This window comes from Scyliorhinus torazame, chromosome 10 (assembly GCF_047496885.1).
Source record: "Scyliorhinus torazame isolate Kashiwa2021f chromosome 10, sScyTor2.1, whole genome shotgun sequence".
NCBI classification, from domain to species: Eukaryota; Metazoa; Chordata; class Chondrichthyes; order Carcharhiniformes; family Scyliorhinidae; genus Scyliorhinus; species Scyliorhinus torazame.
In genome coordinates, this window is record NC_092716.1 from 215,721,018 (window position 1) to 215,737,933 (window position 16,916).

Genomic DNA, 16,916 nt, shown 5'->3' on the forward strand with positions numbered 1-16,916 from the left:
AGTTTTAATCAATAGTTCTAAATCTTCGGGCTCAAAGCTATGGGGGTTTTGGTGATTGAGGTGCTCAAATTGTTTCAACAAAGCATGATGGTCGATCCCTGCATCTGAAAACGGTAAAAAGAGAGGAGATTAATGCGCAAACCACCAATGTTTAATGTTTTCTTTTAAATGACTTTGTCACTGATGGCAATACTTTCTCAGAATGACACAGAGTGCATTTACAACAAATTAAGTAAATGGATCTAAATCAAGATACAATTGTACCCAGAAGAGTCAGCTTATTTGGACCACAGACAATAGTCTGTGCTGGAAGGCATGTGCCCATTCCAAGTTCAATCAACTTGCCCACTAGTTCAGCAAGTTCTTTTCCACTGAATCTTCTGTTCAAAATCAGTTAAGAATAAATCTCCTCTGCCCTCTGGCTGTTAAGATTCATAATTACACTGAGTTTATTAAGAGGGTGTTGCCGGCCAACCCGGACTTGGATTCTCATCGGCTGATTATGGAGGGGGATTTTAATTGTGTGCTTGATCCCAGACTGGACGTCGTGCCCCAAATCCCTGAAGATTTCAAGGGTGGAGAAGGAGGTGCTTGGATTCATGGAGCAGATGGGTGGAGGGGGCACCTCCAATGGAGATGTTTAACGATTTGTTGTACCATGGAGAGATTCCAAACACACTGGCACAGACTTCCATCTCTCTAATCCTGAAACAGTATAAGGATCCAGAGGAGTGTGGGTATTTTCAGTCCATATCTCTATTGAATGTGACGCTATTGGCCAAGGTGCTGGCAACTTGCTTGGAGGAATGTCTGCCGGGGGAGTTCCTGAGGACCAGGCTGGGTTTGTGAAGAATCGACAATTGTCGGCCAATATGAGGAGGCTTTTGAACGCAATGTCGACGCCCCTGGCGGGGTTGGAGCCAGTGGTACTAATTTCTATGAACGCAGAGAAAGTGTTTGATTGCTTGGAATAGGGTTTTCTCTTGCAAGAGTTCAGATTGGACCCATGTTAATTTCTTGGATCAGACTGTTGTATAAAGCCCCCACAGCGAGCGTTCATACTAACACATTAAGCTTGGGGTACTTTCGATTATAGGGGAACAAGGTAGAGGTGTCCACTTTCCCCACTACTTTTTACACTGGCAATTGAACCACTGGCTATAGCACGAAGGTCATCGACAGAGCGGAAGGATATGGAAAGGTGAGGTATGGAGCACCGTGTCCCCCTGTACGTGGATGACTTGCTGTAGTACGTAACCGATCCTCTCTCCTGTGTGCGAAGGATTATGAAGGTTTTGAGTAAGTTTGGCTCCTTTTCTGGGTGTAGACTCAATGTGGGGAAGAGTGATGTGCTTCCAGTGAGCCCTCAGGGACAGGGAGGGGGTCTGAAGAAATTGCCGTTTCGGCTGGCTAGGTTGAGCTTCAGATATTTAGGAATACAGGTGGCTCAGGACTGGGCATTTTTGCAAAAGCTGAATTTGGCCGGTCTGGTCGAGGGATTTGAAAGCATGGGATGCTCTGTCACCATGATTAGCAGGGCAGGTTCAAATGGTGAAAATAACAGTCCTTCCAAAAACAGATCCTTCCTGATCTTTCTACCTAAATCCATTTTTGGGAGGATTAATAAGCTGATTTCGGCCTTTGTTTGGGCAGGAAAGACATCTTGGGTTTGGAGAATGTTTTTGCAGTGGGGCAGGCAGTTGGGGGGGGGGGGGGGGGGGGGGGGGGGGGGGGGGGCGGGGCATTGCCAAAATTGATGTACTACTACTGGGAGGTAAATATTGAGAAGGTTTGGAAATGGGTCGTGGAGGAAGGGTTGTTTTGTGGGTGGACGGAGGAAGCTTCCTGTCCAGGGTGGTGTTTGAGGACATTTGGTACTGGCTCCTCTTCCATTCTCACCAGTCAGGTACTCTACGAGCCGGATGGTGACAGCCTCATTTTGGAATCAGTTCAGGCAACATTTTAAGCTAGAGTCGTTGTCATTAAGAGCGGTGATATGAAGGAATCAGATTCATCACGGTGGGGTTGGACTCGACGTACAAGGTCTGGCAACTGGAGGTTTAGGGTTTATTTGTGGAGGGTCGATTTGCAGGGCTGGAAGAACTGCTGGAAAAATGTTAGCTCTTGAGAGGGAAATGGGTTCATGTCTCTACAGGTGAGGAACTTTGTGCGGAAGGAGCTGGCAACGTTTCCTTGGTTGGGTGGTGCATTTGGCCGGGTTGGGGGGGGGGGGGGGGGGGGGGGGGGGGGGGGGGTTGGAGGAGGAGAGAAGAAGAAGAAGAGCCTTACACAAGGTAAACTCTACCTCCTCGTGTGCAAGACTAAGCCTGTTTAAAGAATTGCAAAGAGCACACATGGCCAAACTACACGTGACTGGATTCTTTCCGCAGAGGACAGATGCAAGCGGTGTTCAAGGGGGCCGGAGAACCACTCGCACATGTTCTGGTCCTGTCTGAAATTGTGGAGGCTCTGGAAATCGTTTTTCGGAACAATGTCAGAGATTTTGGGGGGTAAGGGTATTAGATGAGCTGTGGGTGCAGGAGAGGAGAAAGGCTGATGTATTGGCCTTCACCTCCCTGATAGCCCGCAGGATTCTGCTCGGGTGCCGGGGCTTCAGAGCTGCCTAAGACGATAGCGTGGGTGGGGGATCTGTCGGAGTTTCTGAATGTGGAGAAAATTGAGTATGCCATTAGGGAGTCGGAGGAGGGGTTCTTATTCAAGGTGGATGCTGTTTATCTCCTTCAAGAGTTGGCAGTCGTCATCAAATAGCCGGGGGGCGGGGATATGGGGTAGGTTGGAGGGCTGCTTGTTTATTATGAAAATTGTATAAAGTTGAATGAATGTATATCATAAAATGGATAATGCCCTGAATAAAAATATATATATTTTTAAAGATTCGTAATTGCTTGGCCAAATCCATCCCCCATGACATACCAGACATATATCAATCACCTACCCACAGTAACATCTTCTCTGTCAAATTTCTGAATACTTTTGTTTAATATTAAAAAGCTGGTCATGTACAGGAACTGAATTAAAAGATGAGATCACCAATGAAACAAGGATGGTTTAACTACTGTATATGTTCCATTGTGAGTCTCTGAAGGCCTTAAAGCTGGAGTTCCTTTGGAGTCAGGATCAAAAGAATCAATAACAGTTACACCTCAGGAATAAACAAGGTAATATTGTTTATTTCACTATATGTCTACCACTTGGATACATTTGTCAAACACAATAATTGCAACTATATTCGGTGTCCGACTCAAGTTGTCTTACATATGGAAATGGTTCTGCAGGTCATCAAATCGATGCAAAACCTATTTAGAGAGTACACTTACCAGGAATTTATATTCTAGCTTGAATGTTCTTAACTAATAAAGACTAACATAGTGGGAAACAAGGTAACAATCTGTTTCTGTACAGTACCTTTACCTTGTTGTGCATCTATTTTGGCTTTAATAAGCATTCGTAGCCGGGACACCTCCTGCCTTTTCAATTCATCCAATTTGGTTCTTACAAGATGACTCACTAAGTTCAGTTCTTTAGCCAGTTTTCCACTCTTCATTAAAAGAAAATAAAGATAAAAATTAACAGACCGATCAAAAAAATCAATTTAATATCACAGGAATCACAAAATCTTTACTGATAGAAGCAATTCAGCTCCTCTATCTTCCCATAGAAAACTACAATCTCCCACACAACCCACCTACCACCAACGCTCATCACAACATTCAATGGCTTGTTGGTGTTTGGAAGAAAATTAATTCTAAACCAACAGTCCCACAATCTATCCCAGACACCACCTGTCAGACTAAGCTAATGTGCAGTATACTGTCAATGAGGAGTCCTGAAAAGGAGTGTGAAAAATAGTCTATTTCCTACTCACTGCTAGGAAATACAACTAAGCAACAGTCCAAGTCCCAGCCAGGACCATTCTGAAATGCCGGCTCCTTTCTGGGCCGGTTTTTATCTCAGGGCATTAACAGGCCTGCAGTCGGGCCTGCGGCTGTTGTGGGGCTGGGTTGGGGGGCAATTAGCGTGTCGGGGATATTGTTTTTGCATCAATCATCAGCGACCGTTCCCTGGCGAGGCCATCGTCCGAGAACTCAGATGCCAGAGCCTCCATGTCAGAACCCGAATACTCCTCTTCATGCATCTCACGTCCCCAGGCCCCCTTGAGCCCAGCTGGCAGTGGGATTTATTCAGAAGCTGGATCCCTGCTCCAGAGGTGGTCTAGGTGATTCCGCACAGTCCGTTCCCGTGTTTTTAATGGCGTATGATACCATTCCAGTCTGTTTCACCATGGTCCCTGGAATCCACCAGGCTCGGTCTCTGAGGTTTCAGACATACACTGCACCACCCAGTCAGAAACCTCTGACCTGCGTCCATCTACTTCGGTACTGCCTCGGAAGGTCTGATCACAGTTTTGCTTTCCCGCTAATACCGGGGAACGCTATGGTGCGTTCTGAGCCTCCGGCTCATCAACAGTTCAGGCAGTGCCACTCCCGTCATAACACGCGGTGTGGTCTAGTATCTGAACAAGAAGCACGCAGCCTCGTCTCCACAGGACTCATGGCCTGTTTTCTCATATCCTTCTTGAAAGCCTGCACTGGTCGTTCAGCCAGACCATTTGAGGAAGGATAGTATGGGGCCGTCCGGATGTGCTTCACTCAGTTTGTCTTCATGAAGCGTGAAAACTCTTCACTGGTGAAGAGGGTACTGCTGTCCATGACTAACACCTCAGGGATGCTATGGGTACTGAAGGAGAGTCGTAGTAGGTGGTCTTTGAAGTGATGGACGGCATTCAATGGATGTCTAGCCATTTGAAATGAGCATCCGCCATCAGCAAGAACATCGAGCATTGAAATGGTCCGACAAAATTTGCATGTGGGTGCACCAAAGGTCGGCCTGGCCATTCCCATGGGTGGAGTGGTGCGGCTGGCGAGAGCTACTGTTGATCCTGGCATGTGGTGCATTGCTGGGCCAGTCACTCAATCTCACTGTACAGACCTGGCCACCATACCTAGCTCCTGGCTAGAATTTTCATCTTTGACACCCCCGGGTGTCCATTGTGTAGAATGGAGTCTGGCCTGTCTCGGAATCACAACGTAAGCTCCTCACAGGAGGATGCCATCCGCCACGTTGAGCTCTTGCTGCTTGACCTCAAAAGCCTGCAGCTCTTTAGGCGGTTTGCTGGCCCCCGTGTAAGATGATGTGATGCAACTTTGCCAATATCGAGCGGCATGGTGGCGCAGTAGTTAGCACTGCTGCCTCACGGCGCCGAGGATCCAGGTTCAATCCTGGCCCTGGGTCACTGTCCGTGTGGAGTTTCCACATTCCCCTCGTGTCTGCGTGGGTCTCACCCCCACAACCCAAAGACGTGCAGGTTAGGTACATTGGCCACGCTAAATTGCCCCTTAATTGGAAAAACAGAATTTGGTACTCAATTTTCTTTTTTAAACCGTTGCCAATATTGGGTCCTTCTATGTCCAATCACATATTTGTGAAGCAGTGACCAGCAAGTTATCCAATTTAAGGTCGATACGACCTAGTCAGTCCTTGGTGGAGATGGTGAACATGCCACTAATGGGAGCCAGCTCAGAGCGTCCGCATTCTCGACCTGCGTGCCCAGGTGATGCTCAAACAGATACGGCACTAGCAATAGGACCCATCACTGTATCCGGAACTATTGGCAGAATCAGCTTGTCCTCTCTAAACAATGGCCTGTGGTCCGTTATGATAGTGAACCGATGCCCATATACATATTGGCAAAATTGCATCACTGCAAAGACGTTGGTCAGGCCTTCTTTCTCAAACTGGGCATAGTTGTGCTCCCCAGAGACCTCTCGGCCATATTCAATCAGTATATTTGGACAATGAACAATCTCATTGGGTCGTCAGGTTTGTCACGAGTGCCACCAATTTCTCAAACGGCTCGGAGTATGGGGCCACAGGGTAGGTTAGGCTCTTTATGACGCTGAAAGTTGGGGCCCCGCAGGCCATCAAAAGAATTACCTTCTGGTGGTCTTCCCCAGAGATAGCGTTCGCCCTGAAAAAAAAAAAGCGCATCGTTTTGCATACTGAGCCCAGTCTTCCACACTCGCATCAAATGTATCGAGTCTATCAAAGAGCAACATTTTGAAAACATTGCAAACCTTGCTCCTTTGCGTTAAGAAACCTAGCCAGAGTGGCCAGCAGCACCATCTGTAGTTCCATTTTATTCTCTTCACCAATGTTGTAGTCGATAGTCTCAAAAAGGACAGTCAAAAGTAGTTGGATTGGATTGGATTTGTTTATTGTCACGTGTACCGAGGTGCAGTGAAAAGTATTTATCTGCAAGCAGCTCAACAGATCATTAAGTACATGGGAAGAAAAGGGAATAAAAGAAAATACATAATAGGGCAACACAACATATATATTGTAACTACATAAGCACTGGCATCGGATGAAGCATACAGGGTGTAGTGTTAATGAGGTCAGTCCATAAGACGGTCATTTAGGAGTCTGGTGACAGTGAGGAAGAAGCTGTTTTTGAGTCTGTTCGTGCGTGTTCTCAGACTTCTGTATCTCCTGCCCGATGGAAGAAGTTGGAAGTGTGAGTAAGCCTGGTGGGAGGAGTCTTTGATTATGCTGCCCGTTTTCCCCAGGCAGCGGGAGGTGTAGATGGAGTCAATGGATGGGAGGCAGGTTCGTGTGATGTACTGGGCGGTGTTCACGACTCTCTGAAGTTTCTTGCGGTCCTGGGTCGAGCAGTTGCCACACCAGGCTGTGATGCAGCCCGATAGGATGTTTTCTATGGTGCATCTGTAAAAGTTGGCAAGGGTTAATGTGGACATGCCGAACTTCCCTAGTTTCCTGAAGAAGTATAGGCACTGTTGTGCTTTCTTGGTGGTAGCGTTGATGTGGGTGGACCAGGACAGATTTCTGGAGATGTGCACCCCTAGGATTTTGAAACTGCTAACCATCTCCACCTCAGCCCCATTGATGCTGACAGGGGTATGTACAGTACGTTGCTTCCTGAAGTCAATGACCAGCTCTTTAGTTTTGCTGGCATTGAGGGAGATTGTTGTCGCTACACCACTCCACTGGGTTCTCTATCGCCCGCCTGTATTCTGACTCGTCGTTATTCGAGATCCAGCCCACTATGGTCGTATCGTCAGCAAACTTGTAGATGGAGTTAGAACCAAGTTTTGCCTTGCAGTCGTGTGTGTACAAGGAGTAGAGTAGGGGGCTAAGTACGCAGCCTTGCAGGGCCCCGGTGTTGAGTACTATTGTGGAGGAGGTGTTGTTGTTCATTCTTACTGATTGTGGTCTGTTGGTCAGAAAATCGAGGATCCAGTTTATTTTCTACTCTCAGCTAGCAAATATGCAACTAAGCAACTGTCCAAGTTCCAGCCGTGATCATCCCGAGCTGCCGGTTCCTTCCTGGGCCAGCCTTTATCTCGGGAATTAACAAGCCTGCTGTTGGGATTCCACCCCTCAGCAGGGGAGCTCGTACTCCACGAGCCCCACGGAAAGATCAATCGGGCCTCCTTGGGGTTATAACACAGTAAAAGAAATTATTTTAGTGAAGTCACTGATAGGGAGAAAAAGAAACAGAAGCTCTCTGCAAGACTGCCTCTCTGTAAGACTGCGCTGACTGGGACAATCCTGCAGCTTATAGACAGCCCATCATCCAAACAGGACACATGGAACAGTTTGGTTCCCTTATCTATGAAAAGATATACTGGCATTGGAGGCAGTCCAGAGAAGGTTCACTAGGTTTATCCTGGGTATGGAGGGAATTTCTTACAAGAAGAGGTTGAGCAGATTGGGCCTGTACTGGTACAATCCCAGTTAATGTTACTATTGGACCGGAAGGTCCCAGAATTGAACTGTGGCTCAAAAGACCCTAACTTCTACATTTGTTTCGAAAACATGGATGAACAAAGTCACAGGACTGCCAATCAGCTTTTAACTCAAAAAATCATGAAACATGAAACATGAAAGGTTTGACTATAATACAATACTCCTTCACCCCATCTGTGCTTTCACAAATGCACGTAGAGTTTAAGGATCATGTAAGTTTCAAGATATATCTTGTGCCATAATGTTTGCAGGAAATAAACAGTCCCTGTGTACCAAAGGGCCAACTGTGGTCAGACACCCCCCCCTTCTGAAACCAATTGGTAGTTGTGAACTTCTATCAATTTCTTCTCAGATCCTGCCAGATGATTATTACACTGTTAACCAATTTGCCTCACTGGACTCGGACTTCCACATGGGTATTTCCCAAACTCCATTCTCGAAACATACATCTTAGAATCTTCTTCCAAACTATGCTTTCCCTCAGTTGTTTTCAGCAATGATCCACTTCCAGGATTTTCAACTCTCCTTTCAGTATTCCTCGGTCTTGAATTTCCACGTTTGGAAGCTTGAATGCACAATCTTTCATGGACCCAACCCACCAATAGAACACTACTGCACTACACAGGCTGCATTACGATGTCACCAAACATTTTATTTACCTTGGACATCTAAATACCCATTTTAAAACGAGGTTACTGCAGCTGTCTCTAACTTGGAGCATTTTCCCTGCCTTTTACTTGAATTCCAATGAACAGTACCTTGTTCAAATTACAGTTCCTTTTGTCCCTTTAACTTCAATTTTCCTGGGCACTCTCTTTTCATTCCATGCATCCCACAACTATCGGTTCGATAGTTTCTGGGACTTACTTTCTTCCCATTACTCCATTGCCCTCATTCTCCTTCTGGCAGAGCTGCAGGAGTGATTTCCTCTCCAGCTACTCAGCTCCTATTGCCTTGGGTCCAGTTAAAACTAAAATCAAACGGTCTTTCAAACTTAAAGGAGGCCCATGGTTTCTAAGCAACAGCTCAATCCTTCTGTCAGCTTGATTTGTTTTTCATGTCGTAAACTCTCAAATCACAATGCAGACAAGTTTGAAATGAAACTAAACCCAGATACATGCAAATCCCTTTGTTTAACATAAATCTAACTAGAGTTTTATCCTTTCTTACATAGGAACACAAAATTAAAGTCACTTAAATCTGTACCTTTTTTCTCCTATCCAACAATACAAACATAAATTACTCTAAACTACCACTACTTCCTGACAGTACTCATTGGAGTTTAGAAGAATTAGAAGCAACCTTCTTGAGACATGTAGGATTCTCAGGGGGCTTGACAGGGTAGATGTTGGGAGGTTGTTTCCCCTTGTGGGAACTTAGGACCAGAGGGCATAATCTCAGAGTAAGGGGTGGCCCATTTTAAGACAGAGATGAGGAAGAATTTCTTCTCACAGGGTAGTGAATCTGTGCAATTCTTTACCGCAGAGGGCTCTAGGGGCTGGGTCGTTAAGTGTGTTCAAGGAGGAAATCGACAGACTTTTCATCAGTAAGGGAATCGAGGACTAGGGATAAGGTGGAAAAGTGGAGTTGAGGATTATTATATCAGATCAGTCATGATCTCACTGAATGGTGGAGTAGACTTGATGGGCCAAATGGCTGACTTCTGCTCCAATGTCTGATGATCAGCACGAGAAAGCTCTCTTACGCCAAAAATATATGTTTAGTCTCGGATTATTGTCACAAATCACCCCACCACCTCCCCCCAAATCAACCAAAGAAATTTACAGTTGGACCAAAAGAATTGGTTAATTTTACAAATGGCAGGGATAGCACGGTAGCACAGTGGTTACCACTGCTGCCTCAAAGTACCAAGGTCCCAGGTTCGATCCTGGTTCTGGGTCACTGTCTGTGTGGCGTTTGCACATTCTCCCCGTGTTTGCATGGGTTCCGCCCCAACAACCCAAAGATGTGCAGGGTAGGTGGATTGGCCACGCTAAATTGCCCCTTAATTGGAAAAAATGAATTGGGTACTCTGAATTTATTTATTTTATTTTACAGATGGCAAATGGTTTCATTTTCACACCACAAACCAGAATGAAAATGAAGGACAGGATATGACCCCTCACAGAGCAAATCAAATATTTTGTATGGTGGAAGGGAGGAAGCTTCTTTGTTCACTGAGAATATTACAGAATGTCTCAGTCTGCACAGTCCAAACTGTAGATTGTTCAAAATGGATTAGTTTGATATATTAAAATATTTCCAAATCTTTTGCCAACATAGGTATCAAAACACATTATCCATTCCTTCCTTCCTTCCCCAATCCTAAACATGTCTATATATTAGAGTGGGGTGTTGCTAACACCAGGGCCGGGATTTTCCACTCTCAATCGCATCAGGCGGGTTCGGCAACGAGAACAGTCCAATCACGTTTCACATCAATGTAAACATGTGATGCAATTTGTCCCCTATCCCGTTCAGTGACGGGCCACAGCGCCAGACATTCAGTATTGTAAACATTCATATAGCATTATCAACATTAATATAGCATTATCAGGCCCCGATGCCCGAATCATCCTTACCCCCCCACCACTGTCAGAGAATCCATCTGCATGGCAGGAGGCAGAATGGTGTAAAATCCAACTGACCTCCCACAGCCTGTAGCTGATGAACAGAGCTCAGGTAGAGGGGAGTTAAGCACAGGCACTTGCAAGACCAAAAGTCAATATAAATAAAAGAGTGATTGGCGAATAGGACTTAGTATGAGTTAGGATATGGATAGCAGAGCTTTGTGTGCACTGGTTCTTTACAAGACGAGAGTTTCGCCAGGTGAACCCAGGAACTGTTGAGGCTGGAGGTAACAAAGCACGGGTGAGGGTTTTAGGAGCAGTTACAGTGAGGCAGAAACAGTTGCTGGGTGATATTAGTGGTGAAAGAAAGGAGTCTTGGCGTGGATAGGATATAAATAGGGAAACATTTCAAATAGCGCATCAAGGTAGTGAACAGTCTATTTAGTTTCAGCCAATTCCCAGAAAGCAAGATGGAATCGAAATGTAGGAAACAAGAGATTGTGGCAGGTGAAGACGGCAATGGCTTTGATCATCCCAATATTTAACGGGAGGACTATCTAGCGTGACAACGCAGATATTGTGTGATCAGAGATGGTGTTGAGAGAGAGCTAGACATTGTGCAGAACTGAAGGTTGACTTTTCTAATGCTGTTGCTAATAAAAAATAGAAGGGGACCAAGTATAGATTCTTGGTGGACTTCAGAGGTAACAGTGCGAACACAGGAAAGAAGCAATTGCAGTAGAGTGACTGGCTGTGATGTTATAAATGGGCAGCACAGTAGCACAGTGGTTAGCACAGTTGCTTCACAGCTCCAGGGTCCCAGGTTCGATTCCCGGCTTGGGTCACTGTCTGTGCGGAGTCTGCACGTTCTCCCAGAGTCTGCGTGGGTTTTCTCCGGGTGCTCCTGTTTTCGTCTCACAGTCCAAAGATGTTCATGTTAGGTGGATTGGCCCTTAGTGCCCAAAAAGGTTAGGTGGGGTTACTGAGTTACAGGGATAGGGTGGAGGCTCGGGCTGAAGTAGGGTGCTCTTTCCAAGATCCGGTGCACTCGATGGGCCGAATGGCCTCCTTCGCCACTGTAAATTCTATGATTCTATGAAATAAGAATTTTGCTTAGGCAGCATACCTTGATATCTTCTATATTTGCTGTCTGAAGATTGTCACGGAAATGCTGGTCTGTTTCCAACACATCAATTACTTCACGGAGGTAGCGATCATAATACAACCCAGTGTCCTGCAGAAAATTGGAGGAGAAAATGAGAACATGATCACTCTGGCAAAATACATGGATTTTTTTAAATCAGTGATGAAGCTGACAACTCACTATTCTAGTGAGGTTGCAAGGCAGACTTTGCAAATTTAAAAAATATATAATATTAAAATATATATATATCTTACATAGTACTAAAAGCTGTTCCACAAAGAGCCAAACTAAACATCAGGAAGGAATTTGAGGAGGTACCTGAAGGAAGGTGACTGAAGGTATGTTCAGAGAGACAGATTTTCAAGAGACTTTGGAAAGTAAAGAAAGATATAATAAGATAGAGTGGTTTTAGAAGAAATTTCTGAAGTCAAGACCCGTAATGACAGATGGTCTGCACTCCAATAAATTCCCAGTGCATACAAAACCACAGCAAAAAAACATATGTGATTCAGTATTAATTATCATTTGTTATTGTCAGTAGGATTTCAGGAAAGCAAATGACTGACATGTTAAATTTTCATGCTGTTATCTGAACTTTGAAAATGCTACCAGCAGTACAAATATAGATTTTGTTCCACCAAACATGGGTTGTACTTGGAAAGAACATGTTAAGCTATGTAGGACTGGATGAAGTCTGGTGGTTACAGTTCTGTCTTTGTAGTGATTGGAACAAGTTGGAGGTGATTTAGGAGGAATTCAACCCAAGAAACTTTTGGATCTATTGACTTATGTGCAATTTTCTTAAATGCATCAATACCAATAAGCTAAAGAAACCTCATAACAAACATACAGGTACGCTCAGATTGGCTCATATGGAAAAGGGACAATACTAGGTGCCAGTCTGACTTCACAATAAGGCATAAAGGCACCGATTCCTTTGGATGGTACTATTTAACAATTCACACTTTTTTTTTTTATAAAGTGCATGTGAACAAACATTTTTCCCAAACGTTAGGAAAACCTCACCAGTAGTGGCCATAGCATAATACATACATTTTGGCCTCGAGGACAGAAAATGAAACATTAATGAGGTGACTCAACTAAACACAAATCCGCCCAATCCCTACTTGCCCATCTTCCCACTACACTATCCCTCCTTCCCTAACCGCTCTGTTCCATCCTCAAAGTAGGTCAGTTAGTGTCTGTTGGGGGGGGGGGGGATATATTATATATATATATATATATATATATATATATATAAAAATAATATATATATTTACATTTAATATTTACATTTTATGTTACATATATAATGTAATATATAAACATAATTTATATATGCATAGGATCACGCCAGAGGTTTGTATTCACTAGTTTAGGTGCAAGAAGTGACTTCATCAAAACCTTAAAGATCCTGAGGGGTATTGACAGGGTGGATGTGGAGAGTAAGGAGTAAGGAGGGCAGCACGGTAGCATAGTGGTTAGCACAATTGTTTCACAGCTCCAGGGTTGGGTCACTGTCTGTGCGGATTTTGAACGTTCTTCTAGTGTGTGCATGGGTTTCCTCCGGGTGCTCCGGTTTCCTCCCACAGTCCAAAGATGTGCAGGTTAGGTGGTTTGGCCATGCTTAAAAAAAAATTGCCCTTAGTGTTGGGTAGGGTTACTGGGTTATGGGGATAGGATGGAGGTGTGGGCTTGGGTAGGGTGCTCTTTCCAAGAGCCGGTGCAGACTTGATGGGCCGAATGGCCTCCTTCTGCACTGTATATTCTATGATTCTATGAATATTTTCGCTCAAGAGTGTGTCGGGTTCTCTGGAATTCTCTTCCATAAAAAGCAGTGGAAGCAGAGTCTTTCAATATTTTTAAGGCAGAGCTAGTGTTATCGGGGTCGGGGGGGGGGGGAAAGAGGCATTCAGGGATGTGGGTTTGAAGTGACAAACAAATCAGCCATTATCTGGTTGAATGGTGCAGCAGGCTAGAAGGGCCAAGTAGCTTACTCCTGCTCCTAATTTTTCATGTTCATATGTCTACTTCCTCGCATTTTTATTATTTGCAAGTGTGTCATATTTCTTTTTTTTTTTAAATTTAGAGTACCGAATTCTTTTTTCCCCAATTGAGGGGCAATTTAGCATGACCAATCCACCTACCCTGCACATGTTTGGGTTGTGGGGGCGGGACCCACACAGACGTGGGGAGAATGTGCAAACTCCACATGGATAGTGACCCCGAGCCAGGATCGAACCCGGACCCTCAGCGCCATGAGGCAGCAGTGCTAAGAATTGCGTCACCGTGCTGCTCCAATTGTGTCATTTTTCAGTCATTATTTTTTCATTTTAAAATACTACCTGGTTTTAGGAATGGTAATGTGCATAGTACATTGGGGAAATAATGGGCAAAATCGGATCCTTCAATTTATAGAAAATTCTTCAATTTCTCTTCCTTAGACAGTACACACAGGCCAATGCAGATCAAATGAAAACAGTCGTTACTGGTACGACTGAATCAAAGGAAAAAGTCCTTGTTGTCCCGGGATGTCACCATGGAACCATAAACTTTCAGCTCTCAGGAGGTTGTGTATCGGTCTAGTCACTGACAATTTCTGAGTGCTCAGTCCGATTCACAGCCCCTCCAATAATTAATAAAACGATGCCGACCTATATCTGAACAATATTCAGATTTGGACTGACAACCCAGAAGATAATAGTTGTATCGGATAATTGTTTAGCAATTACCAGCTTCAAGAAGGAAATGTTCAACAATCAACAACCTTCAATAGTGCCACCACAGCATAAAGTCTCAGTTGGTAGCCCTGAGCCAGAAGGCCGACTTGGGTTTAAGTCCCAACGGAAACAAAAATTGGGAAGTGGTTGAAATTACAGAGTGTTCGGAGAATGATAAACAAAAAACAACGTTCGGTGCAGATAGCAGAGTGGCCTGCACTTACTCCTTTTTTATGTCCTCACCATTAATAGAGTGGAAACAAACCGACCTAGTCACATCAATACTGACTGCAAGTGCATGGCAGAAGTTAAATATTCTTCAATGATTGGTTTGCCTCACCCTTCAAATCCTCTCCATTATCTACAAGCTCAGCAGAGGGAATGATATTCTCATCAATTGGCTGTTTGGTTGCAGCAGGAACAATACTCAAGAAGACAAAGCAGTTTGCTTGAATAATGTCCCTACCATTGTTCTTGATATCCACCCTCCCCATCACTGCAGCACGATGGTTGCAGGGGGGCGGCACAGTGGAAGAATGCTTAGCACTGCTGCCTCACAGTGTCAGGGACCCAGGTTCAATTCCAGCCTTGGGTCATTATTCGTGCGGAGTTTGCACATTCTCCTCTTATCTGCGTGGGTTTCCTCCGGGTGTTCCGGTTTCCTCCCACAGTCCAAAGATGTGTAGGTCAGTTGGATTAGCCATGCTAAATTGCCCCTTAATGTCCAAAAATGTTAGGTGGAGTTACTGGGTGGGATAGGGTGCTCTTTCAGAGGGTTGGTGAAGACCCAATGAGCCGAATGGCCTCCTTCTGTACTGTAGGTATTCTATATGATCTAGAAGACATATTCAGCAGCTAAATGGGAACCCACCTTATATAAACATAAATATCAAAATGATAATCCAAGGAAGGGTGGGGTCAAGTTGGGCCCTTCGAGTCTGCACCGACCCTCTGATGAGCCGCTTTATATGAGACCCAAAGTCTCACTGGGTATAACATGCCGAATCGCACCTTGTTTTTAAAGAGTGCCGCTTTGGCCCTATTAAACTCCGCTCAGCACTTGGCCAGGACGGCTCCAATGTCATGCTAGACACAGATGGTGTATCCTTCTGAATGACTTAGTGTTCCTCGCCCAACTCAGGATTCTTTCTTCGTCTTGGTACATGTGGAGTCTTAAAATTATTGCCTGCGGTGGTTCCCCCAGTCTCGGCTTTTGGTGGAACGACCTGTAAGCCACACGGTCTACCTCAGGGGGTAAAGTCAACCAGCTTCCCGAGCAACTTTGACATGAGCTCCATTGGGTTCCTACCTTCCGTGTCCTCTGATAGCCTGGCAATCCGGTGATTTTGGTGCCAGGGGACCTGTTCTTTTGGCCTGTAGTGTCTTTTGGATGGCTGTCAATCTCGTTATTTCGCCCTCTCTACTTCCCGGATCGTCGTTCTTTGGGCCTCCCAGTTGTCACTCCACCTTGTCCATCGTTCCATGTATGGAGGTCATCGCAGTCTCGATTGCCATCTTCATTGCCGACATTAGGTCCTCTTTTACCGCCTCCTTGTGCTTTTGGGGTTTTATGGAGATGAATTCCATCCGTTTCTCCGTTGACGACTGGGATGGCGGTGGCAACTCTGCTGGGTCCGCCATGTTCAGATTCTTGTTGCCATGCGGGTCCCCCCCACTCCGATGTTGGGACTTTCTCTCTTGACTTTTGCTCCCTTTGCGACCTGTCTGTCGGTTTGCCAGCATCCCAAATCAGGTGAGTTGTTGATGGGGGTATAATTGGTTTAGATTTTGTTTTTTTATATAACTGGTTTGGTGCCCATTCCTCAGGTCAAAAAATCCAAAAGGAGGTTTCCAGGTGGAAGCTACCTTTCGTGCTCAGCTCACGGCCGCCACCAGAAGTCCGCCCAACACTTTCTTACAACTAAGTATGTGCAATAATTGTAGCTTTGCTAGGATCTTGGGATTTATTTTCAAAAGGCAATGCTGCAACTTTTAAGCTAAGGTGGGTAAAAATCCCTAGCCTATCAGCCATCTGGGGGCAGCACGGTAGCACAGTGGTTAGCACAGTTGCTTCACAAATCCAGGGTCCCAGTTTCGATTCCCAGCTGTCTGTGCGGAGTCTGCACATTCTCCCCATGTTTGCGTGGGTTTCTTCCGGGTGCTCCGGTTTCCTCCCACAGTCCAAAGATGTGCAGGGTTAGGTGGATTGGCTGTGCTAAATTGCCCTTAAGTGTCCAAAAAAGGTTAGGTGGGGTTACGGGGATAGGGTCGAGGTGTGGGGATAGGGGGGAGGAGTGGGCTTAGGTAGGGTGCTCTTTCCAAGGGCCGGTGCAGACTTGATGGGCTGAGAATGGCCTCCTTCTGCACTGTAAATTCTATGATCTTCACTTTCTATTTTCTCAAACGCCATAACATAAAAGGCTATGGACCAAGTGCTGAAAAATGGGATTGAATAGATAGGAGCTTGATGGCCGGCGCAGACACAATGGTCCAAAGGGTCTGTTTCTGTGTTATTAAACTCTACGACTCAAATGCTGGTATATCTGCTGTATAGTTACGAGATCCCAGGCCCAGAGATATTTCAAGCTTCATTAGGGGGATTCAATTACATTTCATTTACATTACCAAGCCATT

The 16,916-nt window shown here is 45.2% G+C and overlaps 1 protein-coding gene across 7 annotated transcripts in view; it reads right to left on the minus strand.

Moving 5' to 3' along the window:
- Window positions 1–16,916, minus strand: part of LOC140384564 (nucleobindin-2-like) — an 85,752-nt gene that overhangs the window by 37,250 nt on the left and 31,586 nt on the right. For 6 of the 7 annotated variants that reach the window (XM_072466374.1, XM_072466375.1, XM_072466376.1 and 3 more), the window contains exons 3-5: window positions 11,545–11,652; window positions 3,427–3,559; window positions 1–104 (exon numbers count right to left, since the gene is read on the minus strand). In XM_072466374.1, coding sequence (XP_072322475.1) covers window positions 1–104; window positions 3,427–3,559; window positions 11,545–11,652 — 345 coding nt within the window. The remainder of the gene's footprint in view (window positions 105–3,426; window positions 3,560–11,544; window positions 11,653–16,916) is intronic. The other variant, XM_072466371.1, reaches the window with a different exon arrangement.